The sequence below is a fragment of the Vanessa tameamea genome, chromosome 6 (genome assembly GCF_037043105.1).
Source record: "Vanessa tameamea isolate UH-Manoa-2023 chromosome 6, ilVanTame1 primary haplotype, whole genome shotgun sequence".
Classification (NCBI taxonomy): domain Eukaryota; kingdom Metazoa; phylum Arthropoda; class Insecta; order Lepidoptera; family Nymphalidae; genus Vanessa; species Vanessa tameamea.
This window is the reverse complement of record NC_087314.1, coordinates 9462037-9485894: the sequence shown is the minus strand read 5'-3', so window position 1 is coordinate 9485894 and position 23858 is coordinate 9462037. Positions and strand designations below refer to the sequence as shown.

General features: G+C 30.2%; 1 protein-coding gene and 1 long non-coding RNA gene across 2 annotated transcripts in view; one reads left to right on the top strand and one right to left on the bottom strand.

Moving 5' to 3' along the window:
• Positions 1 to 23858, bottom strand: part of LOC135193335 (uncharacterized) — a 375120-nt gene that overhangs the window by 60393 nt on the left and 290869 nt on the right. The gene's annotated exons all lie outside the window — the stretch shown is intronic.
• Positions 1 to 23858, top strand: part of Gv1 (GV1) — a 100847-nt gene that overhangs the window by 70155 nt on the left and 6834 nt on the right. Inside the window, exon 2 of the mRNA XM_026630053.2 lies at positions 23602 to 23656. Within this exon, the coding sequence (XP_026485838.2) occupies positions 23633 to 23656 (24 nt within the window). The 5' untranslated portion in view covers positions 23602 to 23632. The remainder of the gene's footprint in view (positions 1 to 23601; positions 23657 to 23858) is intronic.

Here is a 23858-nt window from a genome sequence, read left to right as displayed (position 1 = left end):
CATACAACCAATGGAGCGCGGGGCTTTGACAATATAAGAATAGACTAATGCCTTTTAACTTGAATAAAGCTATGCGTTAAATATATATATAATTTGTTACGATTTGATGGCTACTTTGCTTGGCTTCTTTCCGTCCGTCCATAGAAAGTAAAATACAAGCATAGGTGTCAATTATTATTTTAAAAAAAAATTAGAGATATACGACTTTCCAACCCTATTTTTATATTATCAGTATTATAGTTATGTATCAAAAATGTGTCAATTCATTTATGTAGTTCTAACGTATTTATTGCTTACCAAAAATGGTTGTTACAACAATGAACACGGGGCAGAACTTGTTATTTATCACGAATTTGGAATCGCTTGAAACGCGGTTTGATATTTTATTATTTTTCTTGAAGTGGGACTCGGCCCGATCTGCGAACAACAACATTGGAACGAGGAACGTATATATATAGTGGAACAACACAATCTCTTTCGGTCATCTGTAATTTGATATGCAAAAAAAAAAAACAAAATTCTGTGTGTAATCACAAGGCAATCAAAGATCAAAACTTGAAATTGCTTACAAATACATACAATATTAATACGAAGAATTTTACTAATAATGAAAAGCAATTTAAATACATTCCCGCGACCATTCATCGTCAAAATTATACATGACACGTTATACACGGAGTGTTCCGATAGTAGCAAGTGGATAACATTATATTACTTAACCATGTAACGACTTGTTCTAATTCTTGTATTGCACAGAGCGCGAGTACCCATTATATGCTAATTGGAAGAAGACACGCAAAATTGCTCAAATTGAATACGATTTAGTATAAATACCAAACATTAAGGTTTATATTATATATTTGCAAACTAAACAAGCGACGTTACTCCAATTCGCAACATATTTTAATATTACGTGAAAATGAAAGAAGTTTTGTAGTGCTAATCTATTGTGGTTAACATTGTATTCTATTCTATTGGAGTATGTACACGTACAATTTTTTTGATACAGGTTTTTGATTTTTCTTAAGCATCCCTTCAATTTTTAAACACAATCCTATTATTGGTGATCAAAATGTGTACTAGAACTGCTGGATTTATCCCAAAAAAGATATGTCATATATAGACATAATGATGACGGCGTGATAGATTTGCTTAATAAAAATAAATGTAATTTTCCGTAGTATATATATCAGTCGAATATCTTTGTAGACAAAGAGTTGCAATTTGAGGTCAAAAGATCGTAACAGCTAACGTCAATGCATTGCGTAATGACAAAATGACGGATGAACGCGCGCTGAATCCGATACACTCTCACTGAATACAAAAGTAACGTTTCGTTTGGCTACGATATTTCCACAACAAAAAAAGCAGCTTTCTTTAAAGATTTATGATGATCGTTAATAAACCGGCTCGTGCGAATGGCGCTGAAACCCTTGCTATAAACTCATATATTTAGCGGTTTCGCAAACCGCCTCGGTTCTCAAGATTGTCATGATAAGTTTGGGATGAGCTGCGGTCTGTAACGCAATTTAGTACAAATAGTTTCCTAGCGACTGTAAATTATTACAAAACGTGTAACTGGGCCTATTATTGAATTACTCAATGCGTTTACGACTTTTGACCCGTTTTAATAGATAGCATTAAATCTTATAATCGGTTATTAAGCTAACGTAAATCGTTATTAAGTGTTTATTATAGAAACGTTTATCGTTAAGGTATCGTCGGAATAATTTAAAGTTTATTAAAGCGAGTAAAGTGCGATGAAGCGGCAGGCTGTAATTAGGTTTTGCACGTGCTCCTCGGTCGTGTTTTGGCTTTAGGTAATAACAAACAATCGTGTACAGTTCACGTAACTTATGACCTCCATTACCGAATAGTTGTGTAACTGAAATAACGGAGTTAATTTTATTCAGATACACCCGAAATCATATTAAAGTTCGGTTTTGTAAGTGAAAATTTACGGACGTGTGTTAATCTTGTAAATCACAGGGAGATGAAAATCAAACATCAGTCCATGATTCAAGTGAAATGGATGATAGTTGTAACCGGCAAATGTTTAAGTTAGAGTCATATTATTTTACAAGCAAGTAAAATAATCTTATTTGGTTCCCTTAAATAGTATAGGACCAGAACTTTAAGATACATCAATATTATTAATTATCTTTACAATGTTTCTGTTCTTTTGTTCTCAAATTCCGTTTTATATGTGTTAGGAGTGGGAACGACAATAACCCAATTGGCCAGCAAGGAACCTCCTACCCCATTGATTGGATTATAATTTCTTTAAGCTGTTTAACTTCAACATTTAATTAATTATTAAATTTAAATGAAATGAATATTATTATAATTTCAACAGTTTTATTTGTTTATATATATAGTTCTTAAATTATATTTTTTTTCTATCGTATAAATATTTCGTGATGCAAGACGTTGACCTTGACTCGCCGCTGCTGTGCTGATGCGTATAACCGGCTCTTAATTTGCATGTTCAAAGAACATTTGCCTATAATATATTAGACGGTAGTATTCAATTAAGTTATTAATGGGCATAGACGCTATGATCGAAAACATACAGATATAAATACTGTTTAATACGGGTGGTGCTTGATTTTTTTTTAAATTTTTTTCATTGTAAAATTTTTGCAAATTTGAATTACGTATCTCACAATTAAGACCGTATGCAAATTAAGGTGTAAGGCAAGTTACGCACTATGCATGCCTTAAAAAACTTATTTTCATATATAAATACAATATAAAAAAAAACAACTAAAAAAGCGAAAGATAATAATAGTCTATTTATTTATTTTAAAATTTAATAATAAAAACTAAAGCTAAGCAGACACAAATCAATAATATAACGACTGCGCTGTAGCAAATACTTTTTTATCTTAATAAATTATTAAAAAGTTACTTATTTTAGAAGGATTACAATTCTAAAATAAACAATTACTTCCTGGTAAGGCTTTGTGAAAGCCGGCCGGGGTAGTTAACACCTACTCATCAGATATTCTATCGCCAAACAGCAATACTTAGTGTCTGGTAGCCCGTTCCCCTTCCAACCTACATGCATCATAAAAATCAATAGGTTATATTTATAAAAGTAAAATTTGTACTTAAAATAAACCCAATCATAGTAGTAAAAGTTTGAGTATCGATGATTGAGTATGATTGAGTTGAATGTTGAATGGTTACTTAGCACATAGTAATTGTTTTGCATGCGTGTGTGCGGGCTGTTCCTGACAGGCTTATAGCCAGTCTGGGAAGGGAACTCGAGACTCGTTTATTAACCCGGTCATTACCATCAGCAAGGCTTATAATATGATTTGTATCGTAAGTGATTCCTACCATAAACATTTTTGCAATATGATTAGCAATTATTATCTAAATATATTGAGGCGATTGCGGTTATCCAATTACGTATGTGGTTATTTAATAATAGTTGCCAATATATTTTGTGGTTAATTCAATTTATCCCACTGTTTTGAAAGATATTAGGTCCTCATATGCTTTTAAAAATTAATTTGAATGATCTCATAATCCTTTATTCTAGCGACTTAGCTAATAAAAGAAAAAATAAGAAAAACAATCAAACTTAAACAACTCTGCATAAAGTCGATACTTAATTAGTAATCAAATTACTCGAAAGAGTTTTTTAGGTTATTATTACAGCATAAATCAATAATTCTATAGCTGTTCTAGAATTTGAAAAAAAAAAAACAAGTTTTTCAATGAAGGATAGATTTGATAAGTACGTATGTTGTGCTATAATAAGGATCTATGTAAAAAAAGCTTGTCTGCAATAGTCTCGTCGGTTTGACATTGTTTTGCCTTTTCCCCAGAGGGAACTCCTTAGCATAGCTTTGGTACAGTTTACGGACTATTTTCAGTTCCCATATAAAAGTATATAAATTAATAGACAAGATATACCAAAAACGGATAACACGTCTGCGGAGATCTGTATACTTAAGAAAATCAAAACTACAATATTAATAAGTTAGTACTGATACCGATAGTATCAATATTTGATTCTCAATTACTTAAAAAAATATAGCATCAAATACACCGAATAATGACTGATGAATAGATAATTCCAGTGATCTTAGTACTACATAGTAGTATTATATAGTACTACACCATACTCTACTTAGGTATAAAGGAAAAATATAAAGGAAATATAAAAAATCTATTATCATTTTTCCTAGAAGGGTTTCTAAAAGGATGTTCGTCACGTAGCCGCGACTTCCTCGTTTTTTCAACTAATTTACCGCATAATACAAACAAACAATACGCTGCCTTGCTTGAAGCAAAAAACTAGTAACAATTATACAAGTTTAATTTAACATAATGATGCGTGTTTATGAAGGTTCATTTAAAAGTGATTTTATTCACTATTTTAAAGCGAAGTTTGCTTAAAATGTTTTACATATTTTAAATGAGTTTTGTAATTCTTCATGATAAATCAAAATATTCTTTACTAAAGTAGGCTTTTGAATCATCAGGTTACAATGTTGAATTAAATGTAAAGCTACGACCGGTTCGGAAAGTAGATTCTACCGAGAAGAACCGACAAGAAACTCAGTAGTTACTCTTTTCTACCATTTTAAATACAGAGTGTGTCTGTAAAGAACAGTTAAAATTTTATATATATTGCCTAGAAATCAATAAATACTAAGTCCCAGCTTTTTTATCTTTAATATAATATTGTATTGAATAATATGCCTTAGTATTCAATACAATTTAAATTTTAAATTTGACATGTTCCACGACCTATTCAAATTTCTACTTGAACTTGAATATCTTAACGACTTGGAGGTAGTTAAGCCTTTTATATATCTTATCAGAGAATTTTATCAACTTACTCTCATTCACACAATAAAATATTTATCTACACATTAGATTTGTCTAGGTATTTGAAACTTATATAGTAATGAAATCTTTACATATGATTTGTTTGCCCATCTTCCTTATATTTTTCTTTTTGTACAATTAATTTTTATTTTCCTCGTCTTATTTCCCCAATTGTTTATTGGACAGCTGGTTAATTTTTTGCCCAGAGGCTCGAAATTGCGACTCAACGGGGGAATTCCACGGGGTCATGATTTGTAAAGTAGCTATAATTATTTTTTATTTAAATGTAATTGAGACCTTCATGTAAATAATTCTTATGTAAATTCGAAGTTACGTTGAAATAATTATCTTCAAGGGTTAATACTGAATATTATTACATAGTTCTCTTTAGACGTAACTGTATCAGCATATTAATTTGCGTAACATTTATAGTTTAATATGAAACAAATACATATAACGCGACCATTTTCATCTATTACGAGTTATTTACCAATTGCAATTATGCAATCGGTTATCATAGTTTATCATATTCGTTACATTTCATTGTTACGGAAACGAACACCTGTAATAGTCGTTCACTTTCGTCCTGGTCGGAGAACAATAGTATCTATCGCTAAACTGTCAAAGTAACAGCTTCCTCAATATTAACCTATAAATAACATTTGTGTGTCGTGACTCTAAGACACACAATATCATTGAGAACTTACAAGCTCTAAATATTTGTGTTTGTCCGTTTATTATCTAGACTATATTATTATATATATTATAAATGCGAAAGTCTGTCTGTCTGTTTAAGATGTCTTACGCTGTGAAGTCGTCACTTCAGTCACAATTATTTATAGATTTTTAAAAATGTACATACGCGAACGCATATGCAATTAAAAGTTTAGTTCATATGAAAACGCATATGAACTGTATCAGCTTATTTAATAAAATAATAAGCGAGTATTATTATTTATTTGGGGCTAAGACAAGGAATGGAAACCTAGACTAGTGTTGTAGACTAATATTATAAGTATGACTGTACTTGTCAATTTGTTACGTCATCTTGTCTAAAGCACTAAATTGACCGTAACGAAATTTTACATAAAGATATTTTAGGATTTAGACATGGATATAGATATATAAATAATACTGTTACGCGAAACTGCTAACGTTAGAAAACATTGGAAATTTTTGTAGCGCTATCTGACCTACTAAGGCACTAAGGTACGGATTAACATTTTGTAATAAATATTTTTTTTGTAACTTATGATTGATATAAATATTAATAAGCGACTCTTATAACCCACCTTCGTGCAAAGCATTCATTAATGTATTTAACACTTATCTGGTTGGTAAAACAACCTATTAAATTCAAGATTATATAATTATATTAACATTGATAGAAGGATTTATTTAATATTAATATCGGACTAAAAAACTTATTTCTTTGTCATTAAACCTTTACCGTGTAATTTTTATAAACCCCGGTTGACTTTTCGCAACATTCCGGATATTTTGACTTCACGCAAGTATTTTGATATAATTTTTAATAAAATGATCTTTGTTGTAGATTACAAATATATTAACTTTAGATTATAATCATTTGAAAATGTTAAAGACATAATAAGATGATCTTATGGTTAATTAGTAATCTCTTCCGGACAACGGGTTTAAGACAATCCAAAGAGTGGCACATTATACAATAATCTTTCATAAATATATATTCCACAGCGAAGCGAAGGCCCAACCTTCTTGAGAATAATATCGTGGGTTTCTTAGGAGCATATGGGTTGTTGAGTTGCGAGGTGTTTTTTTTTTGGTGTAAATGTTATTGTTTTTTGAGCTTAACATAAATCCTTATAACTTCACGTTATATTCGTGAATAAATACGGATGCCCACGGTCACAGATTATAAACAGAAGGCAGATGAAGCGAACGGTGTATTAAAATGAAGCAACAAAATCAAAAGCGAATTCGAATTCACGGTATATATTGCGAAACGAAGCTTCTTGTTGCCTTTGAGCCCAACGTTTAAGACGAATAGAAAACATAAGGCAAAGACCACACGAGTGTTAATTACGTATGTATGTATATAATATGCATGAAAACACTGTTGTTATATAAGATAAGAAACAACTGTCCTCATTACAATATGAATATTATTTGAAAACAATATTATGGTTGGTATAATTTTTTCTTTATTCATATATAATATATTCTTTAGAGGTTGCTGTAATTAGTTGCACTACACTTGAACAATTATGTTTATAATTATCGCTTAAATATTTATCGGTCGTTATGGTGTATATTTTAATAAACAGAAACATTGAATTTACAATTGTATAGAATTTTTTAACCCTTACCTGCACGTGGGGTCATTTGTGACCATCGAAAAATTTTTCAGAATTTAAATAGACATCATCATTTGTGTGTATATTGTTTAATAAAGTCGTTATCACAAAAAGTTCTGCGAATATATGGATGTAACATTATTTATGGATTATCTGCAATTTCTGGACGAGGTAATTATCAGACATTCTATCGGTAGGTATCGATACTTTGTATCGCTGTGTTCCGGTTTAAGAGGCCAGTTTAATTACAAGTGACGTAATATCTTAAATCTCATGCTTGACAGTTTATTGACGATTGGTTGGTTGGAGTTGAGCACTTACCATTAGGTGGACATCATATGTTCATCTACACAAAGACGACGAACATAAAATATGAATAATAGCACTAAATAGGTTTTTATAGAAATGTTGGTAACATATATGTCTCTATTTGATTTGGAAAGAAGGAAAATATCGTTTAAAAACGAGAGGAAACAGGCGCGGAAGACACCACGTGGTTTACGAGGCGCGAGAGTGTAATCCCACCAAATTAATTTCGGGTTTCTATCGAAAATATATATACTGCAGAATACAATACAATTTTAAAGAGCCATATCTGTAAAAAATCTAAAAGAAATTTGAAAAGAAATTTAATCAGATACAACCTTGTTATAGTTTTATTATACGATATTTACGTAAATAATAACAACACGACGCTCGTTTATGAACACCAATCAGCCTTAGTAATATTATTACCACGTTAAGTTGCATCGTGACATAATGAGCTAACCTTAACCCATGAATGATGCGCGATCATGACCGCGTTTTTGGAGTTAATTATATATAATAAGAACGTAATCCGCTTTTCTTGAAGAATCTCTTAATGTTTAACTTACCGTCAGTTTTTTCGCAATATTTCTAGAAGAACGACAATTTTATTTCGTCATTATTCTTTCAATTTTTGAAAATCGAATACTTTGTGCCTCATATCTTGTATTTATGATTTTAAGCTTTACAATTTAATAGGTATTAAAATCTTTAAAAATTTAATATGACTTGACTTGAGTCGAGTGGTAATTATTCACATGAAATCGTTTGACAGTCTATATCCATTAAACAAATAATTCAACTGAATGGAGTGATTTGAATAATATTGTCATCATGAATGCAATTACCAATAAAACAGCTTCTATTCAAATATTTATCATATGAGATACAATGTCGGAGCGAAGTCATAATATTGACATTTAGATACATAACCTTCAGATAGCTTTAAAAATATTAATTAAAATCTACAAAACATCCTTTTAAAATAGTCTTTGTACGTGAAACGGCTTGGTAGTGTTCTATTTTAATTGTAATAATATAATATTATTATGTTTATTAATTAGGCATATAAAAATGTTGTTGTTCGCTTGGATCGGTTTTAATAATATATATATTTACGTGTGTAATTTAAAAAAGGTTAGATTGTTATTCTTTCTGTAGAATTATCACCTTATAAATATTATATTTTCTTACAAATATGAATCACCTGGTGTAATAAAATTAAGATCAATAGATCCACCATAAACTCACTCATTATGTGTGAGTTATAATAAATAAATGAAAAAACATGATTTTATAGATATAGATTTTATAGAAGTAAATTTATTTAATAGTAATTATGATTACTAGGTAATTATGGCTTTATAAAGTTAACGTTATATGGACAACACATTGATGTATAAAAACCTTGTACGGAATTTAAGACGTTACTTGATGCACATGAACGCTCCGTCAGTATAAATTACTCGTTTATCTTGGTCTGTTCTTAGATTCTATACAAACATAAATCAGCTACAGATACACGTATAGTATATACGTCAGTATCTGTCAGTTTATATATAACTTTACACCTGTAATAGCGACACCAATACAGGTCATGCTGAAAATTAGAAAACCACATAAATTATAGACTCCAGATGTTTTTTTGTTTACATGAAACTGGGCTGCGATTAATTATTAATTAAATCAGCAATATGGGAATGATGTAACTGGCTAGTAGAAAAGAGTGTCAAATTAAATAGTTCCATGTTATGGAACATAATATAATACGGCAACTCGTTTTGTCTCCACGAGTGACAGGAAAACTGCTAGAATTATTCAAAACATTTGTCGCGGTCGTGATTGGTAGTAGCTGTTCTTAATTTTGATTTGTTTAAATTTATTTAAAATAATTCTCATTAGTGGTAATTGATGTATATATGATATATAGACGATGATGATATTAAAAAACAAAAAAGCAAATCACGGTTTGGTGTTTTTTAAAATCTATTCTCTTTGTTAAAATCGTTGTTAGCTCCTTAATATTTTTATGTATTTATTTTTAACGCCAATAGTAGCAATTCCTCATTTTAAGAAATTACTAATATTTACTCATCAAATTAAGCTTAACGGTGCTAGGATTCGGGACGACAAAAGCCGAAGGGGTCAGATTTTACATCGGGACCGGGACTTCTTACATAGCTAGGCGGCCCGTAAACCATTGCGCAGTTATCTCTTTTTTTGTTTGTAATTAAGCTACCTACATACCTACCTCTGTAGGTATTCTATGGGTATTGATTAAAGACAAAATTGGGTTAATTTATAATACATTGCTAAGCTAAATTTATTGTTGCAGGTGAATTACTATTTAGGAAGTGATCTACAAATTGCGTAACAGTACTCAATAAATATTATTTCATTAGCAGGAGATCCCTCTCACGGTTTCAATAAATCAACCTCAGTCGTGTCTCGAAGCATTAATTCTCGTTGTTTAGACGAACTAACCTTGTGTCGGGAAATTTATTATGTCATTTACTGATCATGATCATTGTAGATATTAATTCAGATATTAAATGCTGATTGACATTATATTATTTGTATTTTATTAAACTTTTTCAACGAATAGTAAAATACAAAGATAAATCAAGCGTATTTGTAACTTATGTTATAATATTAAATATACATTTCAACGTTATTGTATCGTAATATTATATATCATCATTGTATCTATACTAATGCGAAAGTAACTCTGTTTGTTGCTCTTACATGGCCAAAGCACCGAACCATGTGCTTGCTATGAAGCAAGCTTGAACTCTAAGGTAGAACGTTTTTGTTTTATTATATCGGTAGGCGCAAATGGACCACTTGATGGTAAGTTGTCACCACCGCCCATAGACAATGGCGTTGTAAGAAATATTTACCATTCCTTACATCACCAATGCGCCACCAACCTTGGGAACCAAGATGTTACGTCCCTCGTGCCTGTAGTTACACTGGCTCACTCACTCTTCAAACCGGAACACAACAATACTGAGTACTGTTGTTTGGCGGTAGAATATCTGATAAGTGGGTGGTACCTACCCAGACGGGCTTGCACAAAGCCCTACCGCCAAGAACGTAAGCTACTTTTTTGCCTCAATGACGTCAAACCCCTAAAAAGCGAAGCCGCGGTCAACAACTAGTTTCACATATCTTTTGTTTTTTTTTTATTTTAGAAAGTTTCGCTGAAAATCAAGCAAAAACGTAAGCGAAATTATTCTAAAAAGATAAGTCTTTAATAATAAGTGTTTTTGTTTTGCAGTAACGAAACTTAATAACAGACGTCGGAGATGACTTCATATAACATACGTAATGATGGTTTGACCGCGATTTAACATAATTGCGTTTTTAACCTTCACAGATCTATTAAACGACAATATGTCAAAGTAAATGGATTTATTTGTAGGTACATATAAATTAACTATAAACACATATTTGTTTTTACGAATGATTATAAAGGACCTTAAGAATTTTATTTCTAGGTTTATATGTAAATAATTTTAGTCTCCGTCCAGCTGTTCCAGTGTAATAAAACAAAAACAAACTATTTCAACTATAAATTTAATAGTGTTATATATTGTATAAAATTATGAGGAAATAAAAAAAGGTAATTTGTTTTGAAAACTGGAGATAAGTTTCTCATTACTTTAACTGACGAGCAGTTCTTATCAATATTTTTGAAATGAAAACTACCTTTATATTTGTATATTTTTGTATCAATTGATAATATTATAGAAATACTCCACTACAATAATTATTAAGGTAGTATAAAACTTGAAAAAGTATCGTAGTTTTATTGGTATTCTTAACAAGCATATGTATTTACATTTAAAATATATTTATAAATAGCTAAATAAAACCAAAATAACAATAAAATGTATGAAATAGTTGTATTACATCCTCGCGCCTTTTGTACGTTGATTGTATTATGTCAGAAACATCTGTACAAACTTGCAAGTCAGATGAACGATACGCGAGTGCATGGAATACGAATAAAATAGACATTGAATTTTATAAATTTTCTTAGAAAAATGTTGGATACGTTGACCTGCTTAATTATGTAATTTACTTTTATTTAAAAATGTTTTATTTGTATTTATTCTAGAATCTATAATTCGTTTTTAAAAAAATTTAAACTACATGTGTGTATATACACAAAAAAAGATAATAATCATGATCAAATATGTATATATTATGATTCTACGGTGATCGGTCAAGCGTTGTAGGAGTCTGTTGATATCGAAGAGATTTTTATATATATATTTTATAAAAAATTTAAAAAACCATACATCGGACCCGCGAATAGGTCTTCTAATGATAAGTGGTACAACCGCTCATATATATTAGCGCTGTCGGAAAGTCTTTACATCGCCAATACGCTATAAGCCTTGGAAAATAATATGTTATGTCCTTTGTACCCGTAGTCAGACCGGCTCACTTATCCTTCAACCCATATCTGATGTACCTTCCCAGATAGACTTGTACAAAGTCCAATACGAAGTAAACATTCAGTGACAGAACGGCATAGTATCTATAGAATACATTGATAGCAAAAAAATATATAAAATGGTACAGGTATGTATGTATACAGGAAAAGGTGCAGGTAAAATTGGAAACTACGAGTATATGCATAATACATTATTCTCCTTTTATTAAATTACACAAGCAATGTTGCTTACATTAATTAACCCACCATACTAAACATTAATTAATAATTACAATAATCTGATTTACAAATTCGTCGTGCAAACCTATGTATAACCTTATGTACTAGATACAAGAAAGGGCACGCATAGTAGGTAGGTAGGTAGTCCGAGACTTGTGTAATGCTATCGATTGAGTGGGTGTGAAAAAATTGCATTTCCATTCACGAATAATGTATGTATCTCATTGTTATTTGACATATTATCAAGGAGAGAGATCAAGCTATAACCTTGGTTACATTTGTAAGACAAAGAAAATTTTTAATAAATGATATATCACAAAATTGCAATTCATTGTCACACCGCTATAAAAAGTATATTTAATTTTTATATGAATAGAGATTCACTGGCTTTGTGCCTCGCTTTATATAGGTCAAAGATGCACCCAATTATTATTCCACTGCAGGTAAAGGGCTCCTTACCCTTTTGAGAAGGAGTGAAACATACTCCATCACGCCGTTCCTCTGCGGGTTGCTTATTGTATACACATTGCTTCATTACCTTAGAATATTTTGTTAAGTAACGTCTTGTAGCCTCTGAGTCATCACGAACATTTAATATAATGGTAATGATATCAATATCATCTGCTTACTATCAGGTAATACTTTTATCCTACTGTTGTAGTCACATCAATGTAATAATTAATGCCTTTTTTTTTCCTGAAATATCAAAGTATAAACATATACATATACATATATTGTCATATTAAAATTCAATTTATAAAAAATAAAAACATATATCAAAGTTTGACAAGTAATCAAATTTATATTTTCATTAAAATCGTAATAATTTATTTCGTCATCAAAACTCATTAATTTCTCGAATTTTAAATTAAACGTGACAAATTATTCATAGAATATATCTCAAGCGAAAAACGCACAGATCGACATGCGTATGTTATTTATATATACTAATAGAATTTCAATTCAAGTATCGCCGCTGGAGCTGTTAATAACTGTTCATTACAGATAATACCGTGTAATAGTTTCTCATTAACGAGTTACCATAAGCAGTTAGTTATTTCTTGTCAAATAAAAAAGGAATTTACCTTTAAATGCATGACTAATAACGTGAAATTGAATAAACGGTTTAATCAAGACCGGTTGTAGAAATCTATTAATCAACGTTTTCATTGATATCTCACATCCTTATTTATTTTCTTTTTGCAGCGTCTTTTTTTTCCTAGTAGATTAGTTCATTATCCTCCTGCCTTATATCAATTTTATTTAGGCGTAGCATATCTTCTTCCATACTGCTCGGTCTGACGTCATCTCACAAGTAACATTCTTTCCAGCCATATCGTCTTTCACACAATCCATCGTCCGAGTCGTCCCCTTGCTCTTATCCTATATTTCCATCCACGTCCATACTTAAGACCTTACAAGTAGATTAGTTAACATATTCAAAATAGGCAAAGACAATTCTTCGCACGATACCAGCAGTACTTCTTAAGAACTCACTTCGTATCGTGAAATATTTAAGCCAGATTTACATTGACAAAAAAATGTTGCATTTCATATTACGATATAATATATTTTAAGTTAGCATTTCTCGATGAGTGTTGAGTTTTTTTTTTTACAGAATGTCTATAGCATTAATCGTGAAGATTCTACTGTGCTGCTAGCTCTTAAAATAAAACGTCGTTTTACAAATTTATATTTTAAGTTTTTCGAGATAATGATAACTTAAGAGTCGATTTGAACAATGTTTATCTTTTGCTCTGTAACATTTTTTGACTTGACAAAAATGCGGTAGGTACTATACTGGGCCCTAATTATATTCTAACAAATTGTCAGTCTCACGTAATAGAATCAAAATATAGTCGTTGCCGTTCAGTCGTTTTCCTAATCTAATAACACGAAAATCCACTTGTATTTTCTGAGAGGATATTATGTTAAATATTGACGATTTAAAAACGGTTTATTGTGAAGTTTACTTGAATAAAATACATTCGATTTGATTTTGATTTATTTTTATATCTTACCATTTTATTAAAATTGTTTTCATTAGCATTGTCTATGGATAGCGCAAAACTTCAACTTGTTTATTCTTTTTATAAGATACTGGAACAAAACCGGACCGTCATATTGTGAAATGACCTTTTGAAATTTGTATGTTAATATTCACATACGCACAAACAAATTCTTATTTCTAAATGTAATTAAAATTAAACTATCGATAATGATTTATGTACTCAAAATGACGTATTGTTTCTTTTTAAGCTTCAATGATTTATTATACTGTGCAATTCGGTAGTTATAATTCGTATTATGTCATTTAATTATATTACGTATTATTGATTTATAGTTGAGAGCCATTGACATTTGAACGCAACCAATAAAAAAAACAACCAAATGAGAGCCGGATTCACTCGTTTTATTATTCCGTATAATATTATTGCCAATAATAAAAAATGATTTTTATGATGTTATTTTGTCATAATTTTTAATTTTTATTTATTTCTATATCACTATTAACAAATAAACAGTTAATAAAACTTAGTGTATGAAATTCAAATATGGCTTCTCTATCCGTACTAGATAAATAAATATCTTTATTTCAGATACCAGACGAGATTATTTGTTTTAAATAGTACATTAAGATTCCACATAATATGATTAAATAAATAAACTTAAAAAATAGTCTAAAATTGAAAAACATAAGTATATTTTATGAGAGCCGAGATGGCCCAGTGGTTAGAACGCGTGCATCTTAACCGATGATTTCGGGTTCAAACCCAGGCAGGCACCACTGAATTATCATGTGCTTAATTTGTTTATAATTCATCTCGTGCTCGGCGGTGAAGGAAAACATCGTGAGGAAACCTGCATGTGTCTAATTTCAACGAAATTCTGCCACATGTGTATTCCACCAACCCGCATTGGAGCAGCGTGGTGGAATATGCTCCATACCTTCTCCTCAACGGGAGAGGAGGCCTTAGCCCAGCAGTGGGAAATTTACAGGCTGATTATGTATGTATGTAAATATATTTTAATAAACTTATATCTAAACTTTTCGAGAAATAATTATTAGTAAGAACAGTTTCCGGCTTTGATACATAAATATTAAGGGGCAGTTACAATAAAAAAAAACCGTTTACTTATTAATCAAATAAGTTTCGTTCTATTTACAAAACCTATTATATAGTAAACGTATATTACAAGTTGTTACTTTAATAGATACGCGCAAATCACAATAATAACCGTGAAAAGTTGATTTACTCTAACATATAGAAAATACATAAAAAAGAATAAAATTATAAAAACTGGATAAGATCACACTTCGGCGATAACGCCGCTTCTTGTGACATTTATTATTATGTTTCGTGTGCAATGTAGTTTATTAATATTTAAAATATAAATTTTCACACCCGCCTATAAAATTATTATATAAATAACAACGGAGTACAATAATTTTAATACTATTCATAACAAAATATATATGAACATTATTACAGTAAAAAAAAACATCCAACAAAGCTAGGTTATCCGATAATGTTTATTTGCAAACGAAAGAACGCTGCAAATACTATACTAAAATATATATTATACTTTACTCAGTAGTACTTATACTAATATATGCTATAGCCCCACGACTGTTTGTGTTCACTTGTATTTTGATTTTGAAAGGCATATGAACACTGAAAGATCACTAAAGGTAAGTTTCTTTCACTTTAGTATTTATGGAACCTTAAATCATTATAGTTTATTATTATTATTTAAAATACCGGAAGGCCAACAAAAGATCAACTTAGTTATGATGCTACTCGCTTAAATGGACTTGTTTAAAAGTGTAATTATTTTAATGATGTGAGCTCTCCACACTTTCTCTATGTACGAGTATGTTATCCAATTCACATATCATATTGAAGATTTAACCGCGATCAACCTTTTCGTGATTGTGTCCCATAAAATATATTAAAAAAATAAATATAAGCATGGCTCATTGGCTAATTACTTCATTATTAAATGGTATGTAATATATAAGGTTATAAAAGCCTATTCGATTAAATTACTATAAATTATTTAATACTAATTTAAATATTAATAAATGATATTTCTCATAATAAAATTTATGGTTATTATAGTACAGTATAAAGTAAATTACTAACAGCTACTTATGGACCTAAACTGTTTATTATATGCACAAAAACAAATAAAATTGTTTCATTAATGCCGTTAATTAAGTGTCATAGCAATAATAAGTAAGTAATCGATGTTAAAATAAAATCGTTCTTTAAAATTAAATTAAGTCTTTTACATATAGTTCGAGCTAATGAAAGCAAGTTAAAAGGCACGATATGTATTTGTAATTAACTTACCTAACGTAAAATATCCTACTTTAATACCCTACAGCACTTAGGAATAATATCCTTCTATCAGTCAATTCACAGGAAATACCTACAATACATACACACAAATAAAGAAATTTTATCTCTTTATAACATTAGTATAGGTCGTTCGACCAACGACCTTCGTGGTCGAGTAGTCTGTATACCGGTTGTCATGGGTACGCTACTCCGATGTCCCGGGTTCGATTCCCGGCCGAGTCGATGTAGAAAATGTTCATTAGTTTTCTATGTTGCCTTGGGTCTGGGTGTTTGTGGTACCGTCGTTACTTCTGATTTTCAATAACACAAGTGCTTTAGCTTCTTACATTGGGATTAGAGTAATGTATGTGATGTTGTCCAATATTTATTTATTTAGTATAGGTCCATCTAATTTGTCAATGGAGATAAAAATCTCTCTCGCTGGAATCGATTCTCCAACTGGAATAGAAATCTAACTCAATGGAAATAACTTACGGTCGAACTGGTCATCATAAACAGTAATTTAAAGTTAAACAAAAAACGATATTGGTACTATGTATTTATTTACTCAGTGCTCCCGTAAACCTGGCATACCTGGTACTAGTGACCATAGTCATTAGTACAAACTAAACATTAAATGACCTCTTGACTAACCTTTATCTTCAAGGTACGTATAAAATCACACACATAAAAACCAACGCTTCTTTATATTACGATCACGATATCGTGAATCACTGCAAGATGCGGTGACCATGCGGCTATAAATTACGGGAATTGGCAACAGTTTGGTATTGCTTAAATTCCTTTAACACGACTACGTAAAGATGAGTCAAGAATTTATACCGGAAAAACTGCAGTATTATAATGTACTTCTATAAAAATTTACGTCAATTTTTTTTTTCTAACTGTAGTACCGATAAATGGACTTAACATCACGTGGTCTCTGATATCAATTCCTAACTTAACGATGCTATGTCAAATATTCCTGAAATTATACTGGTATGGACACTCACCTCATTGATGTTCAGTTCGGTTCGGTGATAGAATAAACGATGTATTATTAAATTTATTACAGCATCGGCAATCTAAAAGTATCTTAATACAGCTTCCATCACCTTACCGTATCATTCAAACTTAATACTTATTACTTGGTGGTAGGGCTTTGCGTTAACTTGTCTGTACAGTATTGCTGTGTTCCGGTTTCAAAGGTGAGTGAGCCAGTGTAACTACCGACACAAGGGACATAACATCTTAGTAGTCACCAACCTTGGGGGATTGGTGACGAAATGGCGATTTAAGGAATGGTTAATATTTCTTACAGTGCCATTGTCTATGGGCGATGGTGGCTCCTTACCATCAAGTGGCCTATTTGTTCATCCGCCTGTCTAAACAATAATAAACAAAAGTAGAACTTAATATGTTCAGGATAAATTCAACATGGAATTGGGAGTAGAGCTGAATACTGATAACTCATTAGCATCTTAGAGAATGTTTAATTCCTCTATGAATGCCTAAAGAGGTGCAACTACATAAAATTAAAAGCGACCATCAGAAGCGTTCGATCACCTCCTATAAATACAACGAATGTGCGTTTGAACGAGATGAATTAATTCCTCGTTTGTTATGCGGTATATACTAAATTATTTACAAGCGGTCGGTTCTCAAACCCTACCTTAATTCATAAGTGTCACATTCCAACTGACGACTTGCATCGAAGATTAAATCGCTCAGCAAATATGTGCAAATATTATCAGTTTGTAATCTACTGTTCTATGTTGTATGTCATTAACGGCTTTATCGTGCGTAAAAATATATTTTAATATGCTGATAACTTAATTTAACATTTTATTTCAATGATTACTTAGGATAAAAAATGGCTGGCATATATATATTTTTCTTATTGTGTTTTCTTTCGTAGTAAATTATTTATTAGGATATGAGCTTATATGCTAAGAATAATAATAGTTTATAAAATTAAAAAACACGGTTTTAGCACGCACTAAAAATTACAAAGTGACTATTTTTTTAATATTCCTGACAGCAAACCCTTTCATTTGATATCCATATCATGGGGGTGGATTTCAAACCGCCATCTTGGGGAGGCCGCCATATTGGATTTGTAATGACGTTTCTTAGCTAGTCATGTATTGTCATCAGAACTCAGAGCGTATGCAAAATTTAATCCTAATCGAAGACCGGGAAATGGGTCAAATTAAGATTCCAAGATTTTCTTACATACATAGTTAGTTACAAGTGAATCTAATGAAAGCATGTTAATAAAATTAGGACATTAATTTTAGATATATAATTATTGTAAATAATAATTCTGAGTTATAAGTTTGTAAAAAATAATATTAAATAATTATTTTTAGAAATTATGTTTTTGTCCTTTGCCTTAAAAATACTACCAATAATGGTAAGTTTATTTAAAAAAAATAATACCAACATTAAAATACAAAATTGTGTTAAGATGATAGGATGAATTACCAAAAAGTTATACAAGATCGATTTAAAACAATACCTATTTCAAAACATCTATTACCGATGACCACAAATATTTCAAAATTTATAAAACTAAGAATCCGATCACGAAATTTTCTTAGGTAATAAGCGTTCGTAATACATTTTTATCGAATAATCAATTTAAGTTCATGGTTTCAATTAATTTGCAATCATATGCGATTACAATTGAGTAAAACTGTTGAAAATTAATTTGCTACGTTCAACTGGTTGAAGAATCTGACATTTAAGTATATCTTTAACTTTTTCAATAGATATAAACATCTAGTAGATAAATAATTCAGAAAAATAATCTGAAATTCTATATTAATTATTTTTGCTATCAATCAAGATGCACCTTTGATTTTGAAATTGAAACCTTCTATGATTATTTAAAATAGTTTATGCTCTAAAATAATGTTTTGTGTATCGAAACGATGAGTTAGAACACAGAACTGCGTATTTGAATAAATCAAAACATAGGTATTTTTCCAGCCGCCATGTTATTGCGTAAGAAATCTCTTCGTGCTACCGTGAAATGTTAAAAACCGTCAGTGTTTCGTTGTTTTGGTACCCGTATCCTTTAAATTAACATTAATAGTCAATGCCGCATAATTCTTTCTGAGATTTCACGGTGACTTTCAAGATTCATCATACTGAATTATTCTACAGGTTGTTCTCCCACTTGGAATAACCTTTTACAAATTTATCATATTCTACCGCCCAACAGTAATATGTTATTTTCTGGTTTGAAGGAAATGTTGTTAACTCAAATACACAAGAAGCATAACACCATTGTTCCCAAGCTTGGTGGCGTATTAGCGATGTAAGAGTATGCTACCACTTACCACCAAATTGTCTATTTGAGAATCTTATTTCTTTACAAAGCATAAATAATGTTTAGTTCAGTAATATTTTAATTGTCAGAGTTTATTATATTTAAATGTTTGCAACACTAAGTCCTAAAGTTTTAATTACTTTAATTGTTATTTATTAATCAATTATGACGACATTTAATTTACATACATAAAATATCATACATAACTGCTTATATTAGATCGTAGGTAACACTGTTTAAAATAAACTTTACGTAGGCTTGTTGACCTCTGAGGAAAGACAGGTTTATCTATGTGAGATAAATCAAGTAGGTTTTAAGCAAACTAGTGTTGCTTTTCTGTTATATAATTTGCCTGTTATTATTTGTATATACATAAACGCATTCTCATTTTTATTTTAAACATTTCAAAGATATTCCTTTTTTAAATATTAAGATTTGTAGATCATATGTACGTTACTAAAAGACAGAACACCAAAACAAATAGTGCCCATTTTTGAGTATAATATTTCTTCTTCTTTTCTAATTTTTAATTCAAGAAACTTACATTGCATATCAATGTAAATCTGAAGTTGAAGTTTAATGTTCTCTAATCACGTAATCCGTACTCGATGTCAAAGTGAAGTAACCTGTAAATATCATTAATATCACGTAAGACCTAAAGATATCCTCTTTTCTGCTTTGGAGCTTAACTGATGGCTTGAAGTTTATTCAGTCAGTCTTCTCCATTAACCATGTTAAGTGTCTTATAAGTGTCATATCCTCATGCAGGTTTTCTCAAAATGTTTCTCTTCACGTTTAAGCATTAGATAAGATAAGATATCATTAAAATCAGTAGTGCTTTCTAGGAATCGAACTTGCAATCTTCGGTTAAGACCCACGTGTTATCCACTGGGCAATCTCGACACCAATGTCAAGGTACTTCGCGGTTAATATAAAACTTGCGCATTGAAAGTTAAGTTCATGGCTTATTCAATTTATACAGCTTAAGTGTGTCATATGTATAATTACTTTGATGGAATGTCTTAAGACATATAATATATTACCTTATGCGTACGAACAATTTAGTGACTGGAATTTGCGACTTGTTTTTGTTACAATTTTATTAACATACACTAATATTATAAAGATAAACCGTTTTCATCGGTGTTGTTTTTTTATATAATAATGAATAAAAAAACTATTACAAACTTTTTGGTATAAAAATATTTATAAAATTAAAATATAATTATTTAAAAAACCACAGCTACTAAAATAATAAGCTAATCTTGTCTAGCTATTTTTTTTTATCAATATAAGGTAAATATCGTATCTTAAATACACATGCATATATATCATTCTCCCAATAATAAGTTATCTTCATATAAAAAATAATTTAATTTCAAATAATAACATAAATATATTTATATTATACGACATTACTTATTAATTATGCCAACTGAATATTATTTTGTATAAGAATAAACAGAAACATTTGATTTAAACTTACTCGAATTCATTACATTTATAAGAACCACCCGCTAAAATGCGAATATATTAAAATTTAATCGTAAATACTTTAAAGAGAGAATCTAATACTTTTATAGATATTTTTTTTATAAACGTCGTACGTCTAATATGAAGAATACTTATTCTCTAAATATTAAGGCATACGAACTCACAAATTATTCACAGTGGCTATCAGTAAATCTCAACAACTAGCCAGCTATGCAGACATTTTTAGAAAGCATAAGTGCGTATGAAACCAGTGTACATTATTCCTTCACTGTCACAGTGGGACGGCAAACTGTTTGGAGGAAAATCCGTATGAATCCGGTTACCGGGAGAATAACACCGTCGACTTCCTAACATTGATCTGCTACTATAATTCAATATTTTTTTTATTCCTATGAGGATTCCCTATGATTTAAATCCCGGAACTGTTACATAATTTATAATAAAGCTAAAATAATGATATATCAAGTACTGATTAATTGTAGCATTAATTTGATTTATAACATCATAAATAAAGCCTTCTGTGTACTATGAATTGTGTAAATTATATGATGCGTGTATTTATGGTACTTGCAAACTAATAATTATATCGATAGCTAAGCGATTGGAGAACAGGTATAATATAATAGTATGCTAACACATGCGATGTCCTTCAAACAACATAGACGGCGTAGATAACTCATGAAACTCTATATTGTTATCTAATGGTAACATCTATTTCAAACTTTGAGCATCAACATGTGTTTCAAAAGATTTATATTATGGTGTCACAATATTATAAAATGGTGAAATAATCATAATTGCAAATTAATTTAATTTGTTAAATTATATTTATAAGCTTAACTGTGCAATATTAGATGTTTATCGAATAGGATTTCTTTATAGATTTAATAAAGAATAAAGTTAGTAAGAAAATACATTGAATACAATTAATATTGTTAGACAATAAAAGCTTAATATTGGTTAATTTCGTTCTCATTAGTTAAATTATCAAGAGCCGATGCGGAAAAGTTACGTCACGATGACACATTACAACAGTCCACTACACAAGATACTATCATTAGACGCATTTAAGAACATATAACGTTTTAGAAATGGCACTAAATAAATTTTATATTATTTACATTGAAACTTATATTGTTTCTAATAATAAAAAATATATACGTATATATATATATATTTTATATTTCACAATTGCAAATATTTCTAATATCAAACATAGGCGAAGCAAAAATCTTGCAAGGTAAATTTATTTCATCGTGGCCAACTGGCGTAAATATATTGATAGAGGCAACAAAATAAATTAAATAATTAAAAAACAACAATTCATTTATAGTAGTTCATTTATAGTAGTCCGTAGGAAGTCTATAAGGTGCATTCGCTATCTTAACATGAAAAAAAAACAAAAATAAAGTGAAAGACTGAATGGTCCCGCTGCTGAGCTGAGGCTGTCCTTTGAAGGAGAAGGTTTGGTCATTCGATACGAAATTCCGTTACATGAAGTAAGCTTCATTCAATTCTATTTAAATTAGGCATGATGCAGGTTTCCTCACAGTGTTCACTTTACCGCCAATACCGAGGTGAATTTAAAATTCACATGTGTAAAAAATTAAGCATATGAAAATTCAGTGGTGCTTGCTTGGATTTGAACCCACAATCATCTATTAAAATGCTCGCGTTCTAGCCACTGCCATCTCGCCTTTTTTAATTTTAAGAAACTAAAATGCATTATTATTTTAAATATGTAATAAAAAGTAATTTACTTGTATCTTACTTATAAGATATATCATTGGACTTGAATATGCGAGTAAAATGCAAAAGCAATCACGCATGCCATTTCTATTGGTTATGCTGTCTCTCAGGCACGCATAGCATTTATTGTAATAAAATATCAAGCTCTATTTACGGATACATCGTGATGGACTAAGATTACTTACTGGTTTACCTTTCTGCTCCTCATTTTACAATCTCTTGTAACTATACTATGAATTAGATAATTTGCATCTTATTAGTAATGTAACATACTTTTATTATTTCGATGTTAATTCTGGAATGATTTAATTTTAAAGCAGTTCCTTATCATTACTAAAAAGTTTTTTTAGTGAGTAATTTTTTGTAAGAATTATCCAATCTATACTCTACGGGTTTGTATTGTATTGTATTGTGTTTGTATCTATGTATATTATTGTTTTGTATAAATATATAATAATAATAAATATTGTATTATTTGTTTCAGATTAAGGATTTTAATTAGAAAGTAGCTTCAAGTTAAGGAAAAGATAACATGACTTCCTCGCTGAGGTTTCAGGTAAGATATTACGACAATTATTTGCACGCTATTTAAATGTTTTACTTACTTCACAATAGCAACAATTCTTTCACTTATGTAGGAGAAAGGAACTGATATGATGTTAATCATAGCCGATTATAGTACGCCAGTCAGATCCCAAAAGGAGCATTAGACGCAGACTGATAGTTTTACGTACTCCACTCAGGCTGCTTCTTAGAAT